The 17,958-nt window shown below is 42.2% G+C and overlaps 1 protein-coding gene across 1 annotated transcript; it reads left to right on the forward strand.

Moving 5' to 3' along the window:
• Window positions 1-932: 932 nt before the first annotated feature.
• LOC308130709 (neuronal acetylcholine receptor subunit alpha-7-like) lies at window positions 933-16,903 on the forward strand. The gene is made up of 10 exons (XM_080497144.1): window positions 933-1,047; window positions 5,307-5,446; window positions 5,837-5,881; window positions 7,606-7,715; window positions 10,764-10,843; window positions 11,977-12,144; window positions 13,077-13,271; window positions 13,891-13,977; window positions 15,134-15,243; window positions 16,289-16,903. The coding sequence occupies exons 1-10, from the start codon at window positions 993-995 to the stop codon at window positions 16,772-16,774; spliced, it is 1,476 nt and encodes a 491-aa protein (XP_080353270.1). The 5' UTR covers window positions 933-992; the 3' UTR covers window positions 16,775-16,903.
• Window positions 16,904-17,958: the final 1,055 nt, after the last annotated feature.

A 17,958-nucleotide genomic window follows, 5' to 3' on the forward strand; every position in this document is an offset into this window, starting at 1 on the left:
AATCCGTCTATTCACGATACATTCATTCAACCATTTATCCATCTGTCTATACATCCACATATCTATACACCAATCAATACATCTATTCACCAAATCTATTGATTTATTTATTCAAACGTCCATCAATTCACTGATTTATCATCCAGTCTGCTTTTCGATCATCTGTCCATTCAAACTCTGATCTATGCGAAGGTGACGTTTAACTGCATAACTGAGTTTGAGGTGAAGATTTTGTGCAAACAACCCCATGATTTGTTTTCTACATTTCCTGTGTGTTGCACTGTCCACGAAAAGAAAAACAAAGGAGCAAGATGCAGAGTTAAGAGAAGGAGTCTTCAACTGTCGTCCCATCAGCACTAGATTTCTAGAAAATGTGACTTTTCTTTCACATTTGTAAATCTAACTGACAACACGCTCTGTCAAAAAAATGGGGTGGCCAAAACATCAGAAACATTAAATGTTAAATTCACATAAAACGAGTGAAATGTTCCGTCTATACAACAATATATGTGTCAATATATGTGTTGGATTTGGCACTGTACAAATAAAATGTAAACTGTAATCGAATAAAATGATATCAAAAAAATTAAAATGGAAAGCATCGTTACATAGAGAAAGAATTAACTTGGAAAATTTAAAAAAAAGATTGATTAAATATACCAACAGATTCAAGAGTTTTTGTCCCCTATGTGCCATCATTGCGCCTCCTCTCCTCTCCATGCCCTAAACTCCCTGGATGCGCCCCTGCTGGCGGAGACGGACTACAGAATATGGGGGTGTTTGGGTTTGTTTTTTTTTTTTTTTTTTGGGGGGGGGGTAATGTTTTTGTGCTGTCCTGTGGTAGTTCATTAGGAGGAGGAGGAGGAGGAGTTATTGAACACCCCCTCTCCACCTCTCCTGCGCACCGCACCAACAGACTGGACCACCACTCCCGCATCCCGTCCAAGCTTCCTTCCACACCGAGAGTCTGCCTGCTCCTCTGCCCGTGCACCATGGAGCGACTGGGGTTTCTGCTTTTTCTTGCAGCCTTCGCATGCACCATTGCAGGTAAGCGAGCACGCATGACCGTCCATGGATAACGAGACACCCCCGTGCGTAAATCTGCGCTGCGTTGTACCTGTTGTGCCAAACGGGAAACTGCACGTGTGCATGTGATTATTTGAGGTTTTGTTCTTTTTCTTCTTTCTTTCTTTCTTTCCTTTTTTTCTAATGCCACTGCCTGGCAGTACTCATCAAGTGCACATGCAGAAATGTATTGATCTGAATCAGATTGCAAATTAGTGTGCGCAGAAGAAAATAACACATTTTAAGATGAGGTGCAGCCACAGGAGCATGAAGAGATTTTGTATGGATGCAGAGAAAAAGTACAACCAAGGTCCGCACAAGCAAATGCACTCGTGCAATTATGGAAAACTAAGCTTTATAGTAACCCCTCACTACTATCTAACCCTAAACTCACTCAAAATTCAATCACGCTCTGCTTTACTTCAAAATAAAGGCTGCCTCCCATCCAAGCATGTTCTTTACTTTGGCCTCATGCATCCAGACCACGGACCTTTTTCTCTCAGGATCATTTGAACAGGAAGGAATGTGGCAGCTTTGACCTCCAGGCTAACTTTTCCTCGGCTGGAGGAGCTTATAGAATACATCTGCTCCAAGAGCCAGAGAGGAAGCTGAGCGATGCAGCCATGGCTGGACGTAGTGTTGCAACAGTAATCTGACTCCAGGTCTGTGTGGGGGGCTCCACATTCTCTCTGTGCACCCCTTGATTATTATACGGTTTCTTTTCACAGTCTAAAATCAGCCTTTCGAGGTTAATAGTGTGTGTTTGTCCTGTGATGGACTGTTCACCTGGATGGATTCGTGGATGAATGGATGGATTTTGCACACATATTGACCAGCAGTTAGAAATGTAGTTGTGAGGTGGCATTTTTGCAGTGAAACCACATACATGTGCGCGGAGAACAACACGCTATAGACATTAACATTGGGAGGACTTGACATTCCTATAGACAGATGACCAAGATGGATTGTTATTACAGTGACTATAAAACTACCAAGTATGAAGGCAAACATTGTTGTTATTGTCCATCAAGTCATGCAGAAGAACTCGCTACTGTGGCCGTGGTACATGTGCAGTCGCAGTGCTTCTGAAAAGTAGTGTTTCGCCCTGTTTCCAAAGAAATTGAGTCGGAGCAATTTCAAAAAGTTACACTTCCATGGAGATGAGATCTCACCTTTTTTTTTTTTTTTTTTTTTTTTTTTTAAAGTTGCATTTCCCCCGAGAATGGAATTGGGGTATTAAAAAAAAAAAAAAAAAAGTTGCGTTTTACCGCTTTTCCTTGGAGAGGAACCGTTTCCAAAGAGTTCCACCTTGGGAACCGTTTTCAAAAGTTTACGTTTTCAGTGACTCATTGTCGCGTAAACACACTCCCAAAATGCTGCGAATATTTTCCATGAGTGGGGCTTCATTTATTTTATGTATGTGTTGGTTTGCAGTCTGTTAAAATATGGCACTTTACACACACACACACACACACACACACACACACACACACACACACACACACACACACACACACACACACACACACCCTCAAAAAGTGCTTTTCATGCAAAAAACAAGACCATAGACCATGTTGTAAATATACACACAGAACAAATAGGAGTATAAAAATTTAATCACCTCTAGAAATAACCCTCTCTCCACTATAGCCTCGGGTGGGCGGGGCTTAGCTGGTGAAGTGAGTTTGTTTCCATTCCCATTGTTGGTAGTTCGATTCCCATTCGTCTGATCGCTCCGTCCATGCGTCAAAGTGTTATTGGGCAAATCCCATTTAATTTCAACGGTGTGTAAACACCTTGCATGGCATCTGTCACCACTTGTGTGTGTGTGTATGTGTGTGTGTGTGTGACTGTGTGAAAGAATGACTAAGTGAAGTGTGTTGAAGCTGCTGGAGCAGAATGAATTCACTGCTTAATCCATTTACCACCTGCTGTGTCAGATATTTCACCGCGGCCAAAAACAAACCTCGTCATCAAATACTAATGGCTGAAGCTTCATGATTCAATTCAACACGTCCTGATATTTTGGCGTAGATACGGTTCAATAGGAATTTTCATTTGTGTCGATTGGAAGACTTTAAGAAGCGAACATTGAGCCGGCGGTGTTTCCTGTTGTGTAACACTGTGAGAATGCGTGAAAGTACCATCTGAGTTCAACTTTCAAAGCCCCTCATTGTGATGCCCCCCCCCCAAAAAAAAAAAATCTGATTAACACTGTTGACCCTGTGCCTTGTACCCTCCGACACGTACGACCCGCACATCCTGTTTGTCCCCAGTCCCGAGTGAGTCCACGTGAACAACCACAGACCCGGAACTCGTTAAACTGGGACGATGGAGCTCAAAGGGTACAGTAGTTTTTAGGGGGGGGGGGGGGGCATATTCCAGTCAAGTCGTTGGTGGTTTTATTCCCCTATCTCGCGCCTGTCCGTGTCTCAAAATGTCCAAAACACCGAACCTCCATTTTGTTTTTAATGGAAGAAGAGTATCTTGCACTGGGGCGTCGGCCATCGATGTGAGGGAGCGACTTTGGGTGCGGCTCTCCTCTCGTAACGGAAACCAGGTCAAGACTGTCGAACCGGGGAAAAATTGCGATATAATAATTTCTGGTTCGCTTTTAAATTAGAATTTGAAATAATTCTATTTGATGTAACTCGGTCTAAAATCCCAAAAAATCAACCAATTGAAGTTTTGCTGTTTATTTAAAGACAAATTTGTTCAAGGTTTGTCCGCCAGAACTGCCAGAACTGTTTTTTTTCTGCCATTTTTCTTTATTTTCAAACACATCCTTCATCTCTTTACATTCACTCAGACCTGCTCCGAACTCGGAACGTGTTGATTGAGGCAATTCATTTAACGGCCACGACTGACTTCGGCTTTTCTCTCAGGACTTTACAGGCTCTGGTTTTTCTGGTGAGCGAGGTATAAACCTCCAGATGGAGATCAGGTCTTGTTGGGAGTCAATCTGACCGCAAGCGACACGTCCGAGGTGCATGAAGCCCAACGTCACACGTCTGACATTAGTGAAGCTGTTAGATTTGATTAAAAAAGACGAGAAGACTCCGCTCCTCCCTCGTTTCATGGCTCGGGTTACTTTTCCAGCAACACAGAAACGTCCCCCGTGTGATCAGATGTCTGCAGATGTACTCGAGTACATGCTAGAAGAACACATTACTGTTATCTCGCTGATACTCGCACTGTAATTTGATTATGGTGGGATCGGGAGGGAGAAGGGGATGGGTGGGGTGGGGGGGGTCTCCAGAGGGGACTCGGTAGAGGACAAAGACAAGCTTTCTTTCAGCTCTTGTTTTTTTTGGGTTGTTGTTGTTATGAACGAACAGGAAGCAGCCGGGGATGAGAAAACGGGGAGATTCTGACAGAAAAACACACTCGGCAGCCAAATCATCAGCAAAACGAGCTCCTCATAGGTGGTTGAGGATAATTGGGTTCTGGCGATTAGTGAAGTGAAGTGACGCTGCCAGAGCTGCTCCATAACTCAAATGTGGAAATAAGCAGTGTTTGTGCTAATGATAATAGAGGGGCGTTTCATTGCTATTGCTAACTGGGCGACTGTCAAAATAAAAGCACCAAGTCCCAGGAGAAAAGGGACTGGGTATCATGACGCAAATATTGTTGTCCATCTACTGAGCATGTGCAGGAGAAACTATTTACTACGACTGTGGCGTGCATGTGCAGGAGGAGGGGGCGGGGCCTTTTCACAAAGTTGCGTTGAAGAGGACCTGAGCAACGTTGTCGTGTAAACGGACAAAATGCAACTGGAGTTTTGTGTTTTCACTTGAAAACTCAACTCGACTCAACTTTATTTATGAAGCGCTTTAAGCAGCCGTAGCTGAGACAAAGTGCTGTACATTGAAATAAAAATAGAAGAGGCAAAATAAAAACAATCAGATGGTAAAACAATAAACAAAACATAAAAAGTTAAAACAATAAAAAAAAAAAAAAAAAAAATGAAGGCACTAAAACCAGAGCAGAGTCTCACGGTGAGGTAAAAGCCAAAGAATAAAAATGGGTTTTAAGATGAGTTTTAAAACCCATTTGTGGTCAAAACATTGTGTTGACCCCCCCCCACACACACACACACACACACAAATACTGTATATAAATGCCGATCTGCATCTTTAACACCTTTTCGTGCAGCAGGACGACTTTCACCAAAACAGAGAGCGTCTTATTTGATTTCTCCTGGAGCTACAAAGGATTCCGAGTCTCTCCGTGTCGTCCAGTGTCTCAGCAGGGACCGAACCAGCGCCGGCTCCTGAGTGACCTGATGAGGGACTACAACTCGCTGGAGCGACCCGTCGTCAACGACTCCGACAGTCTCACCATCGAGTTTGGCTTGAGTCTCATGCAGATCATGGACGTGGTGTGTAACTTTTTCTTTTTTTATTTCTTTTTTCTATGCACTTTGCATGTCCCCTTTCTTTTTTTATTTACCGCACGTCGTCCCGTGCGAACGCTAAAATCAATTCCCAATGTGGAGGAACAATCCTGCCGTATGAGTGGAGTCAATACCGGCAATTTAGCTGATCAAGTGCTTCAATTATCTTTCGCGCGCATGAAGACATTTCGTATCGTAACATTCGTAATGTCTTTGCAGCGTGAAGCTGTGGCGCAGCAGGCGAGGGGGAGGGTTTGTTTTTTGTTTGTTTTTGTTTTTTTACTTTCTCTATGGAGCCACCCAGGCTGATGAGTGGGGGAAAAAAAGGCAAAAAGTGAACAACAACATTCATGAATCTCTTTGTTTCTTCAACAGGATGAGAAGAACCAGGTTTTAACAACCAACATTTGGCTGCAGATGGTGAGATGATTCTTCCCCGGATGCATTCATTCATTAATAATGATATTTTAAGTCTGAAGCTTCAAAAATTTGGTCTTTATTATCATAAGTTTGGATAAATGGCAACTTAAGGGATTCATGGGTTGAATGTTAAAACCAGGTTTGACCCTCAAAAAGTTGTTTAGAGAAAAACAAACTTTTGATAAAAGAGTGGATTAACAGCGATTGAGATTGATATCTAATCCATCTTTATTCAAAAAGGATGCAGAACAATCACAGGGACTCAAAATGCTGCACTCTGAAACACACAACAAAATAAAAACTTAGACATACTAAATAAATACAATGGCAATAAAAACATTTGAAAATCTTGAAGAAAATTTCCCAAAAAAAATTGAAAATGATGAGGGAAAAAATCCAAATCAATATAAGGCAAAGAAATGTGAAAAATAAGACTCTCTCTCTCTATATATATATATATATATATATATATATATATGAAAAGTTACATCTAAAAAATGGGAAATATTTAAAATGTCAAAATCTAATAAAAAACATTTTTTCCAAAAAAGAATTTTAATTGAATTTAAATTTCTAAAATTTTATGTTAAAAAAATGCCATAAAAACTAAGAAAATGTAAGTGGTTTTTAATTATTATTTAAAAATGTATTATAAAAAAAAAAAAAAATAACTCTACTGTTGACACAATGATGAGATCCAAATTGAGGAAAGTGAGTGAATTATAGTTTAATATAAACGTCCGAGATATCGACTGTTTCACTTTCTCAGGTCTTTTTTGTGATTAAAAAAAAAAAGAGTAGTTGAAAATGTGCCTTAAAGTTATTTGGCTCAGCAGCCGTCCCTCCGAGCTGTGCTGAAGCGTGTGATTCCCCTCCTCCTGTAAACCCGGCGGTCTGAACCCCACTCCGTGTGAACACAGATGTTTTATGTTCCACTGTGTGGCGGTACGTCTTCCCCGCAGCTGCAGTGTCAGCGAGCCGTGTCCGGGCCGCTGCTCCGGCCTTCAATCATCCGGGGAGTCGCCGGCGCCGTCTGCAGAATCAACCGTCTCTCATCTGAGCGCCTGACACCGAAGCCGCCCTATGAAATCAAATATTAGATTTTAAGATTTAAATTAATTGCGATTAACTCCACTTCTCTATTATGTTTTGAAAACGGTTCCCAAGTTGGAACTTTTTGAAAACACTCCGCCTCCTGGTAAACGGAGCACATTTTCACTTGATAGAAAATAACTTGGACGTGGCCATTTTATTTTGACAGTCACCGTGATAACGTCCGTCCATACCGATGTCTGTGTCGTCCCGTTGTTACTACGTTGTTTTCAGTGCGTCTGTGTAAACAGACATCGTTTTCAAAGCGTTTTTCTGTAAAATGCGAATGTTTTCTGACGTGGAAAAAACAAAAATAATGCGTTTTTCACTTGAAATGTCGTCGTGGTGAAAACGGGGCCTTAGTAAATCATCTCTGGAGGGTGAACCAGTGAATAAATGACCAACATTCAGTCCCGTCGTCTTCCAGATGTAATAAATATAAAACAGCAGTCCGTGATCTTTCCTCCTGTGATTGAGAAGTCGAATTTCTCATATTGTCTTTGAATTCCATAATTCTCAGAGGTGCCGCAGAGAGATTAAACTCCATGTCGCCGCATTAGATCACCTACATCTGCTGCTGCATATATTTATCATATGCCCCCCCCACCCCACCCCCCCCCCCCCCCCCCCAGCACTGGGTGGACCCTTACCTCAAGTGGGACGAGGCAGAGTACCGTGGTGTGAACAACCTGAGGTTTCCGGACCATCTCCTGTGGAAGCCGGACATTCTGCTCTATAACAGGTGAGCGTCGTTCGACCTGCGGGGCTGAAACAGTGATTCCTACGTTGTTTTTTTTGTGTGTTTTTAATCATTAATTCTCTTTGTTTTTATTGATGTGCACAGGAACAATATACCTCAATTGAACAATAGAGGTGAAGGTATTTTGCCCATTTCATTTCGGTTTTTTTAACGCAATGTAAACTAAGTTAGAAAAATAACTAAATAAAACAACAAAATTTCTTCAAAAAAGTGAATAAATGGCCACTTTTGAGAGAATTTGTCAGTCGTGCCTTTCTTGGAATACCTACCGTAATCTTTTCAACTTTTAGAAAAGACATCCCCATACCGCACACGGGAAAATGCACGGTTCTTGCGTTTTAATTTCAGGAAAGTTTCGCATTTACACAGCAACATTTTGAAAATGATATCCGTTTCCATGTATTAGCAAAAACACAGAAAACAACAAAGTTAGAGTGTTGGAGCACGAGTTGATGCTTTTGGTTGTTTTTGTCGTCCCAATGCGAGAACAATATGCAGTAAAGAGCAACAAAAAAAAAGTCGCCATCTGGATTTAACTAAGCAAATCGGTGCAAGCCTCCTATCGGATAATTACTGCATGGGGAATTATCTTTCAGCTGGGAAACCAGCTGATGCAAGGAGTTCCTTCTTATTTCTTAAACAAACGTGTCGAAAGATGCATCCTGTGTTCCTGGAAAAGATGTTAGTCTGTTGAAGAAGTGCCAAATCGTTGGAAAGTATCAAGCAGAGAAAACATCTGAGTTTGCAGAAAATACTAGGGTTCATTTCCACAGTTGACTTCATCCCCCCCCCCCCCCCCCCCGAGTCAGAGTGTTTTGAAATAGTTGTGTTTTCAGTCACTCCAAACACCATTGTCATGGCAACCGACCCCCAACATGCAATAAAAGTTTTGTGTTTTGACTTGAAACCATGTAAACGGGGCCTGAAACGGAAACTCATTCAAATGTGTAGAAAATTTACATTTTCACTTGTTGAGGGACGTTTATGTTCTTCAGGACTTTCAAGTCAATATAAAGAGAAACCATTACGTCCAAATATAAAAGAAAAATCCATGATGAAGAGGAGTAAAACCGGAATCGCACACATTACAACATTTCTAAGCAATTCCAAGCAAATTTAACATAATTTGTTAACATCTCTCTCTCTCTCTCTCTCTCTCTCCCACGAGAAAATCGTACCATGGTTATTCCTAAAAATAAATACGTTCCTCTCTTAACTTTCTGTGATATTATCATAACTTGATCAATACTTCAGTGGCTTATTATCCTGAAAGGTGAGCAGGAACGTTACTCTGGAGGATTGGTGCTGCTTCCCTCGTTAGTTACGGTGTGAAGCCATAAATCATTTAGACGAAGGAATAAACCTCGTATGTGCAATAAAAAAAAAAAAAGGTTTTATCATATTATATATTCATGTTGTAAAATGCTGTCCACCATTAATCCTGGCCTGTTGTCACGGCAACAGTTTCAAGGGAAAACACAAAACTGTTGTGGTGTTTTGGGTGGGTGTTTCCATGACAACGGTGGTCGGAGTCACTGAAAGCACAACTTTATGAAAAAAGGCTTGCAAAGTCGAGATTTTCGAAAAACGCTCGGGCTCCGTTTTCATGTAAACGGGCAAAACGACACTTTCCAGAAACGCTTGGGTAACCGTGCGGAAACGTCCATGTTCTACCGATAATGTTTATAGAGTGTTGTTCTCTGCGTGCATGTGTGTGTGGTTTCAGTACAACAACAAACAACAAGCGCTAACTCATGGCCTGGTATTTCAAGTAAATAGTTTTCCGTGTTTCTTCCGTTGTCGTGGAAACGTGAAACTTTTCTGAATCAGAAATGACAAACCATGAAATAACATAACATAGCATAACAAATATTTACATTTACTTCCTTTTACCACACGTCTGTGATGAGCTAAAAAAAAACTTGCAATACAAAGTTCGCACCACTAGATGTCGTATTGAGTCGATTCAAGTGAAACGACAGGAACGCTTCATTTCACTTTCCGAACATTTGAAATAAATGGAGAAAAAAACCCCACAGCGAAGGCATCATCCAATTATGAAAAGCGGAATTGTGCTGCTTTTCCTTTGTTAAAACTCCGGTAACTCTTGCTTTGAGGCTTTCTGAATCGCTGCAGCCATCTTTTTTTCAAACTGGAGCTCGGCTCTGGCTCGCTCTCGGGGGAGTTTATTCAGAGCGAGTGAGCGGAGGGATAGTACCCACCGAATCGCCGTCTCCGGGGAAATGTCGCACTCGGATGCGGCTCTTTGTGGCTCCCAGTCTGCAGCAGGAACAACGAGTGTTATTTGTATTCCTCTACTACAACATCCCACCTCTGTGTTCACAGCTCGGCTTAATGTATCCTCAGAATTAACTCTTTTCTCAGATGAGAAACCTTATTTGGAAGAATTTTATCTTGGTTTTTTTTGGTTATTTTTAATCAAATTGTGGTACATTGATGACAATGAATACATGATTGAAAACTTGAGCTGCACTCTGAAGTGTGTATTGCTTCTGTTCTGACCTACAAAAATAAGATTTATATAAAAAAAACAACACTTCCCTAAAATAATCCTTTAAATAAATAAATAAAACTGCTCTTTTTCCTGCTTCTTCATTACGGTCTGTGTGATTGAGTGGGTATATATACACTACAGCAGTATGAACATTTATACAGGTACATTTATACACGAATTGGAAAAAATCTGAAATATTGTAAATTGACTAAAAAAAAGACAATAATAATAAAATTATATTGGCTGATATAATAATAATCATAATTAATTCATTAAACAAAACTGATTTCCTACTTCTGTACAGACAGTAGTAGTAAAATATACGTTTCAGAGACGAAACAAGAGGCTCGTAGAAATAAAGTTCTTGGTTCGGTAGAAACAAGTCGAGCTCATGGTTTATTTCTCACCTTCCTCGGGCTGAAATGTTCCATTTTCATGTAGTTCAATGAATAAAATCACAACTTTTCTCCTGAAGGATGCATCAGTGGGTGAATTATGTAACGTGTTTCCTGCAGTGCAGACGAGCGCTTCGACGCCACCTACCACACCAACATCCTGGTCAAGTCTTCGGGCTCCTGCTCCTACTTGCCTCCAGGTGAGACTCAGTGGAAATCTCCTGCAAGCAACTTAGTGGAGCACATATTTATAGATGATGCATATTTATTTATAGACGCTGTTTTTATGTATTATTCTTGTGTTTAGTTCGTAATGTATTGTTTTTATAGCTTTGTTGTAAAGCACTTTGGGTACCACTGGGTTATTGTAAAGGGCTATACAAATAAAATGTGATTTGATTTGATAAAACAGGGGTGTCAAATATAAGTTGGTTAAAACGCCCATAATGCAACGGTTTTTATTTTTAGAAATTAAAATTGGCTTTATGTTGAGATTTCATGTTGAGAGTCATTTTTTTGGGAGTAATTGTGTAGTTTTGTGACGACGTAGACATTTTTGTCACGCATGTGAGTTTTAAAAAGTCTAAATTTGAAAGGTTATTATATCCCGGTTTTACTGATCCACTCAGGATGAAACTGCTAAATTTGGGCCCCCCCTGAAATAAAATGTGTTCCACACCCCTGATTTAAAGCTGTAATGATATACAACAACATTGAATTGACACACAACCTCATGTTTACATGCATGATTCTAACTCCATTGGGGTTTTCTGTTGTCCATCTATATAACTTGCAGCCCTGCCGGCCCACTTTGCCTGAGCATCTTAATCAATGGCCACATGAATAGGCCGATCACTGCCCGTCTCCAGGATTGATCGTCTCGGCCTTTGGCTGATTGCCTTTTATTTTTGCTCCAAATGAACCTGGTGAAGTTCCTCGCCGCCTCGGCTGCATTAGAGCAGCCACACGGGCTGCAGATTGGGACGGAGACGGACAAATTATATGAATTTCCTGACGTTCGTCTCCGTCGTTCCAGTTATTAAGAGCCCGTTTCCCCGTCTGCATTCTTTTTTTTTTTTTTTTTTTGCCCCCGTTGTGTTTATCGTCCAGGAGAGATGTGGTTTACTGCCGGCGCCTCATATCTCTTTAAAGGAGAAATGGAAATGAGCCCGGCTCTCCTGGAGAATCTCTTTTTTCATCTCCCTGTCGTGTTGAGTTTTCTAACTCGGGAGAGGACGGGCTGCACTTTGACTCCGTCCCTTCTTCGCTTCCTCGCGTCTCTTCGTGTGAAGACAGCTTTGAACTCGGGCGTTCGCTCCATCTTCCCAAACAGGGATCTTCAAGAGCACCTGCTCCATCGACGTCCGCTGGTTCCCCTTCGACATCCAGAGGTGTGAGCTGAAGTTCGGCTCCTGGACGTACGACGGCTGGTCCCTCGACCTCAAGATGCGGGAGGCGGACATTCACGACTACACGGCCAACGGAGAGTGGGATCTGGTCGGTGAGTGGCCGTGACGGACCGGGAAGGTCGAATTAAAGCTTCCGCAAAGGTCCGTTTCTGGGGAAAATGGTTGCCGATGTTGAACTTTTTGAAAAGAGTCTGTGGGAACGGCGAAGAAAGCAACTTTTTAATTAACTTGATTGATAATGTTTATATTGTGTTGTTCTCTGTGAGTGAGAGTGAGTGAGAGTGAGAGTGAGTGAGTGAGAGACAGAGAGAGACAGAGAGAGGGAAGGCAGAGAGAGAGTGTGAGAGAGAGAGAGACAGAGAGAGTTAGAGAGAGAGTTCGGGAGAGAGAGAGAGATAGAGAGAGAGCAATAGAGAGAGTTAGAGACAGAGACAGAGAGATAGAGTTGGAGAGAGAGAGAGGGAGAGAGAGAGTTGGAGAGAGAGAGAGGGAGAGAGAGAGTTAGAGAGAGAGTTAGGGAGAGACAGAGAGAGAGAGAGAGAGAGAGAGAGAGAGAGAGAGAGAGAGAGAGAGAGAGAGAGTTCGGGAGAGAGAGAGAGAGAGAGAGAGAGAGCGCTCTTTTTCCCGGCCCATCCGTCAAAACATTGCCGTATAAATGTGAAACACAAAAATATATATTTTCACTTGAAAGGTTGTGGAAATGAGTCTTTAAAATGGGACGTCCCCATTGGACAATGGATGAATGCAGTTCAGGTTTCATTCACACTGAAGTCAAAAGTCACGACTTGTTTGCTCATATTGGATCCAAACAACACAAACCTGTTTTTTTGTTTGCTTTTTTTATCGACTCCGGCCCAGATCACCATCAGATGTGGTCTTAAATCAGCTCTGAACCTCTTTAAATGTAAAACGTGGCCGGATTGTCTGGAAGCTCTTTTAATTGCTTGTTACCTGGAGCGTGAGAACTTCTCTCCCCCCCCCCCTTTTTTTTTAAACCATTTTGGTCTTGTTGTTTTTCTCACAGAGGTTTCCGGGAAGAAAAACGAGCGTTTCTACGAATGCTGCCCGGAGCCGTACCTGGACGTCACCTTCACCCTGGTGATGCGCAGACGGACCCTCTTTTACGGCCTCAACCTGCTCATCCCCTGCGTCCTCATCTCCACCCTGGCCCTGCTCGTCTTCCTCCTGCCGGCTGACTCTGGAGAGAAGATCTCACTGGGTAACACACACACACACACACACACACACACACACGCGCAAAAACGAAACTTCTGCTTTCTCTTCCTCTTCATCTTCTTTGTAGTCTTCGTTGACTTTTCATCTTTTTTCTCCTTCTTAGACGAAGTTGAAATGTAAATGAAGTGAACAAAGTCGTGACTCTTAATCCTCCCGAGAAGCCGCTCTTTGATTCTCAGACTCCCGGCGGCTCAGAGGAGTCGTCTGGTCAGTGAGATCGTCTGGCGGGTTACCTGTCGACACGAAAAGCCTCCGCTGCTTCAGCGGGATTTTCTTTTGCATTTGATTTGTTATGCAGAGCCTGTTGGGGGGAGAGAGAGAGAGAGAGAGAGAGAGAGAGAGGTTCAAAACAGGGTTGACTCTCCATGTCGCTAATGCATGGAATCCAGTCAGAAGGAAACCGAAATAAAACAAATTAAGTAACAGAAACCACTCAGCCGTTGCTAAATCTTTTTTTTTTTTTGACGACGGAAAAGTGTCGGTTTTTAACTTAAATCGTCTGTTTTATGCTGATTTGTCACAGATGACTTGGCGCCGTCGGTGAGTTGTACTTGTTATAATTCTGTGACGTCAGTGACTTTGAGGTTTGGTGTGGTTCCCAGGCATCACTGTCCTGCTCTCCCTGACCGTCTTCATGCTGCTGGTGGCTGAAATCATGCCCGCCACGTCCGACTCCGTCCCTCTGATCGGTGAGACGCAGGTTAAACGCTACAGACCAACAGCGGAGCCGCTTACGGTTGTTAATGGAAACTTTTATTTATTTTATTTTATATATTTTTTTATTTGTTTGTTTGTTTGTTTGTCTGTTTATCTATTTATTTATTTATTTATTTGTTCGTTATTTCATGCCATTTCACTATATATATATATATATATATATAATAATTTGTCATCCATACATGAACAAAAGGGAACAGAGAGAAGATTAATCTTGTGTTTTCTGTTCCTATTAGCACTTTTCAACAAAATCAAATCAATGGGATTCCCCATCGTTCCCCCGACTCCTCACCAGGTCACAAAACAACAAAAACAGCCTCCTTTTTCTTACAGTTCAACAGTTACAGTCAATTTTTAAATTTTTTTTTAAATTCTTTTCATAGTCTCTCAAAATTTTCTGTTTGTACATTTTCTTAACTAGTGGCTATACAGGAAAACTGCATCGTTTTCAGTGTTTCTGCCATTTCCAGGTAATTGTACATCATTTTTGAAATGTTTCCATCTGAACGCAGAACTTTTCAAAAGGAAAAACACGAAAACTTTTCTCTTCAAACACTGACTGTAATTAAGACCAAAATAAAAGAGAAACTCTTGGAAAAAAGCCACAATTTAATACCCTGTGGCCATTATTGGAATTTTAAAGTTTAAATGTGAAGGTAATTTTGGCATTATTTTATCTGTCTGGTCCTCTTAAGCTGTAATTAGGCTGTTTGTGTTCCCTGAACTGAAGTAAGTTTGACACCCGAGATTTAAACTTTATTGTTTTGTGTTTTTTTTTGTCATGGCACCGAGCGTCTGCGATGAAAATCGATGTTTTTTTTCGGCAAACCAGACAATTATTGCAGAAAAAGACTACAGTCACAGCATAAAGCCATTTTTAATGAAACCTTCTGGTGTGAAATACACTGACATTTTATACAAAATTCTCCTTGAGCAGTTGAATTATGAGCTGCATCACCGATATGTCAGTGTTGTATTGTGTTTGCTACTCTTGGAATATTTGTTGGAAAAAAAAAAATCAATGTTTTCTTTGAGAGTTTTTCCATTTCCTTGGATGGTTTGGCCGGACAGGAGCCTCTTGTTTGTCATGGTTATTGTAAACAACAACGCCTTCATGTCTCGGTTCAGCTCAGTACTTTGCCACCACCATGGTCATCGTGGGTCTGTCGGTGATCGCCACAGTTCTGGTCTTACAGTATCACCACCACGACCCCAATGGAAGCAAGATGCCCAAGTGGGTGAGTATCGTTTCACATCGCATCATTCTTTTTTTTATCCCAATGTGATTTAATAGGAAATGTATTTTATTATACATTTTTCACAGTTTTTAACAAAATTATCTAACTGCAGTCTAATAAAAATGTGCAAAAATCATCTGCAGCTCATCCAGAGTTCTCAACAACACAAAGGAGCGAGGAACACATAGTGCTTGAAATGTGCCATAACATCTGCATCAGAATCTGACTTCTTATCTGTAAAGCTTTGAATGAACTGATTGTTGTCGCGATTATGAAAGTGTTTGCAGAGTTCTTTATTCCTTTCAAAACTCCTCGCCAGTACGAAAAACCCCCCTCATGACGCACTGACTTCTTTGAAATGTTTTTTAAGTGAACACTGTAAACTTTTGTCGTCTTTCTGAGATTCTGAAAATGCAACTTTTTGAAAATGCTCCGACGCTGTCTTTGTGGAAATGGAGGGAAGTATAATTTTTCAAAAACCCTACGACTTCGTCTGCATGGAAATCGGAGAAATCGCAACTTTTTGAAAATGCTCCGACTCCAATTCCGTGGAAACCGAAGAGAACACAACTTTTAGAATACAACCCGAATCTCTTTCCATGTCGTCGGGAGAAAAAGCTACTTTTGTGTTACCAATTGAAGCAATCCAATTAAGTTGGTACAACAATTTCCTTTTTTCATTATAGTGTATTGTTCTCTGCGTGCATGTGTGTGTGGTTTCATTACAACAAACAAACAACAGCACCACCTCGTGGCCTGGCGTGCTAACTACATCATTTACATTATTTCTGCCGTTTCCATGTAAACGCACGTCATTTTCGAGACGTCGCCACGTGAACGCTGAACCTTTCTGAAACAAAAACGCGATTTCACTTGTAAATTGTATAAATGAAGCATAAATTAGTTCTTAAAACATTTACGTTTGCGATTTTACTTACTTATTTCCTTGATTTCAATCGAACTTTCCCTTTATTTTCCATTTCTTCTTTCTTTTTTTAACCACTGATTTGTCGAACACTGTGTCTGAACGTATGTACGTCTCCAGACTCGCGTGTTCTTGCTGAACTGGTGCGCCTGGTTCCTGCGCATGAAGCGACCCGGCGAGGACCAGGTGCGCTCCGCCTGCCACCCCAGGGGTCCGCGGAGCAGCCTCACCGGCGTGGAGCTCGCCGCCGGCGTCTCGGCCTCCCACTCCACCAACGGCCACACGCTGGACCCTCTGCGCGCCACCTCGCCCGACTCCGGCGCCCTCTGCGAGGCCCTCCTGCCGGCGGCGCACGGCTCCCCGGTGGGGCACGTGGAGCTGGGGCTGGCCAGGATCCTGGAGGAGGTGCGCTACATCTCCAAGCGCTTCCGCCACCGGGACCGGGACGAGGCCGTGTGCAGCGAGTGGAAGTTCGCGGCGGCGGTGATCGACAGGCTCTGTCTCATGGCGTTCTCAATCTTCACCATCCTCTGCACCATCGGCATCCTCATGTCCGCACCCAACTTCGTGGAGGCCATCTCCAAGGACTTCTTCACTCGCGATTAGAGTGCAGAGACTGCAGCCATCGGCCCGTGACGTAACGACCACTGATAGCCGCAGTGAATCGCTAACTTTTAACTCACTAATCGTACTTTAGTAATCTTCTTGGGGGAAATTCCTTTTTTTTTCCACATTACGGCACTCCGGGGAGCTGGTTCGGGTTAGAGGTCCCGCTCAGGGACCCACGATGGTGTCCAGTCCACTGGGGGGGGGGGGGGGGGGGGGTTGAAACTGAGGGTTCCCGATTCCCAAGCCTGCCTCTCGGAGCCCCAAGGCCCCAACCCTCAACACTGGTTATCTCCTCAGAGTGGCTCTTTGTTGACAGCAAGTCAACATCATTGAAATGGACAAAGTTAACGACTGAGACGGAGCATCTTCAAACCTGCAGTGGTTTTTTCCCCCCCGTAAGGTAGTATTTATCTCGCATGTACCTGGTTTACTCGGGCCCTGTTTACATGACAACGTTTCAAGTGAAAACGCATTTGTTTCTGCATTTTTTTTTTTTTTTTTGCTTCAGTGAGTGAAGAGGGACGAACACTTGCAGAATTTTACTTTCTTTCCAACACATTCTGTGTACTTACAAGCCAGTTCTGTTGTAGTGTGTCAGTCGAAGCTCATAAATGGAATCAAATGCTTCTCATTTACTGTTTTTAAAGCAGTTTTCCTCGTCCACACACGACTGGATGTGAAGAATACGGATGGTATGTATTGTAGTAGAGCAGGTCAGAGCCAATTCATCAAATTACACTTTCACATGCAAACAGGAACATTGTTACAAATCTGTGTCTTTACACAGGAATTTTGAGGAATGTTTATAATGAAATACCAGAAACTCAGCTAGAAATTGTTGTGAAATCTTTTTTTGGTTTTTGACTTGAAACATCTGATTTATACTGATTTGTGACGGATGATTATTTTGGATTCAACAACCAAGTTTTGAAAGGTTGAACTCGGTACGGTCATCTGCGTTTCTATGTCTTTTGCTTAATAGTAGCTACCCGACTGGTGGTTCAAGAGTTGAATCCAGTACGACTCTCTGGACGACTGGGCTGATGGAGGTCCCACCTCACAACTTCCAGGATTTAAAAGACCCACTGATCACATGCTGGTGCTAAAAACTGCAGCACTCCATCCTATTTCTCTGATTACCTGCAATTTGGCAGCAGAATGCGGAGCTGCACATCATTTGG

Source organism: Blennius ocellaris, assembly GCF_963422515.1.
Source record: "Blennius ocellaris genome assembly, chromosome: 1".
Classification (NCBI taxonomy): domain Eukaryota; kingdom Metazoa; phylum Chordata; class Actinopteri; order Blenniiformes; family Blenniidae; genus Blennius; species Blennius ocellaris.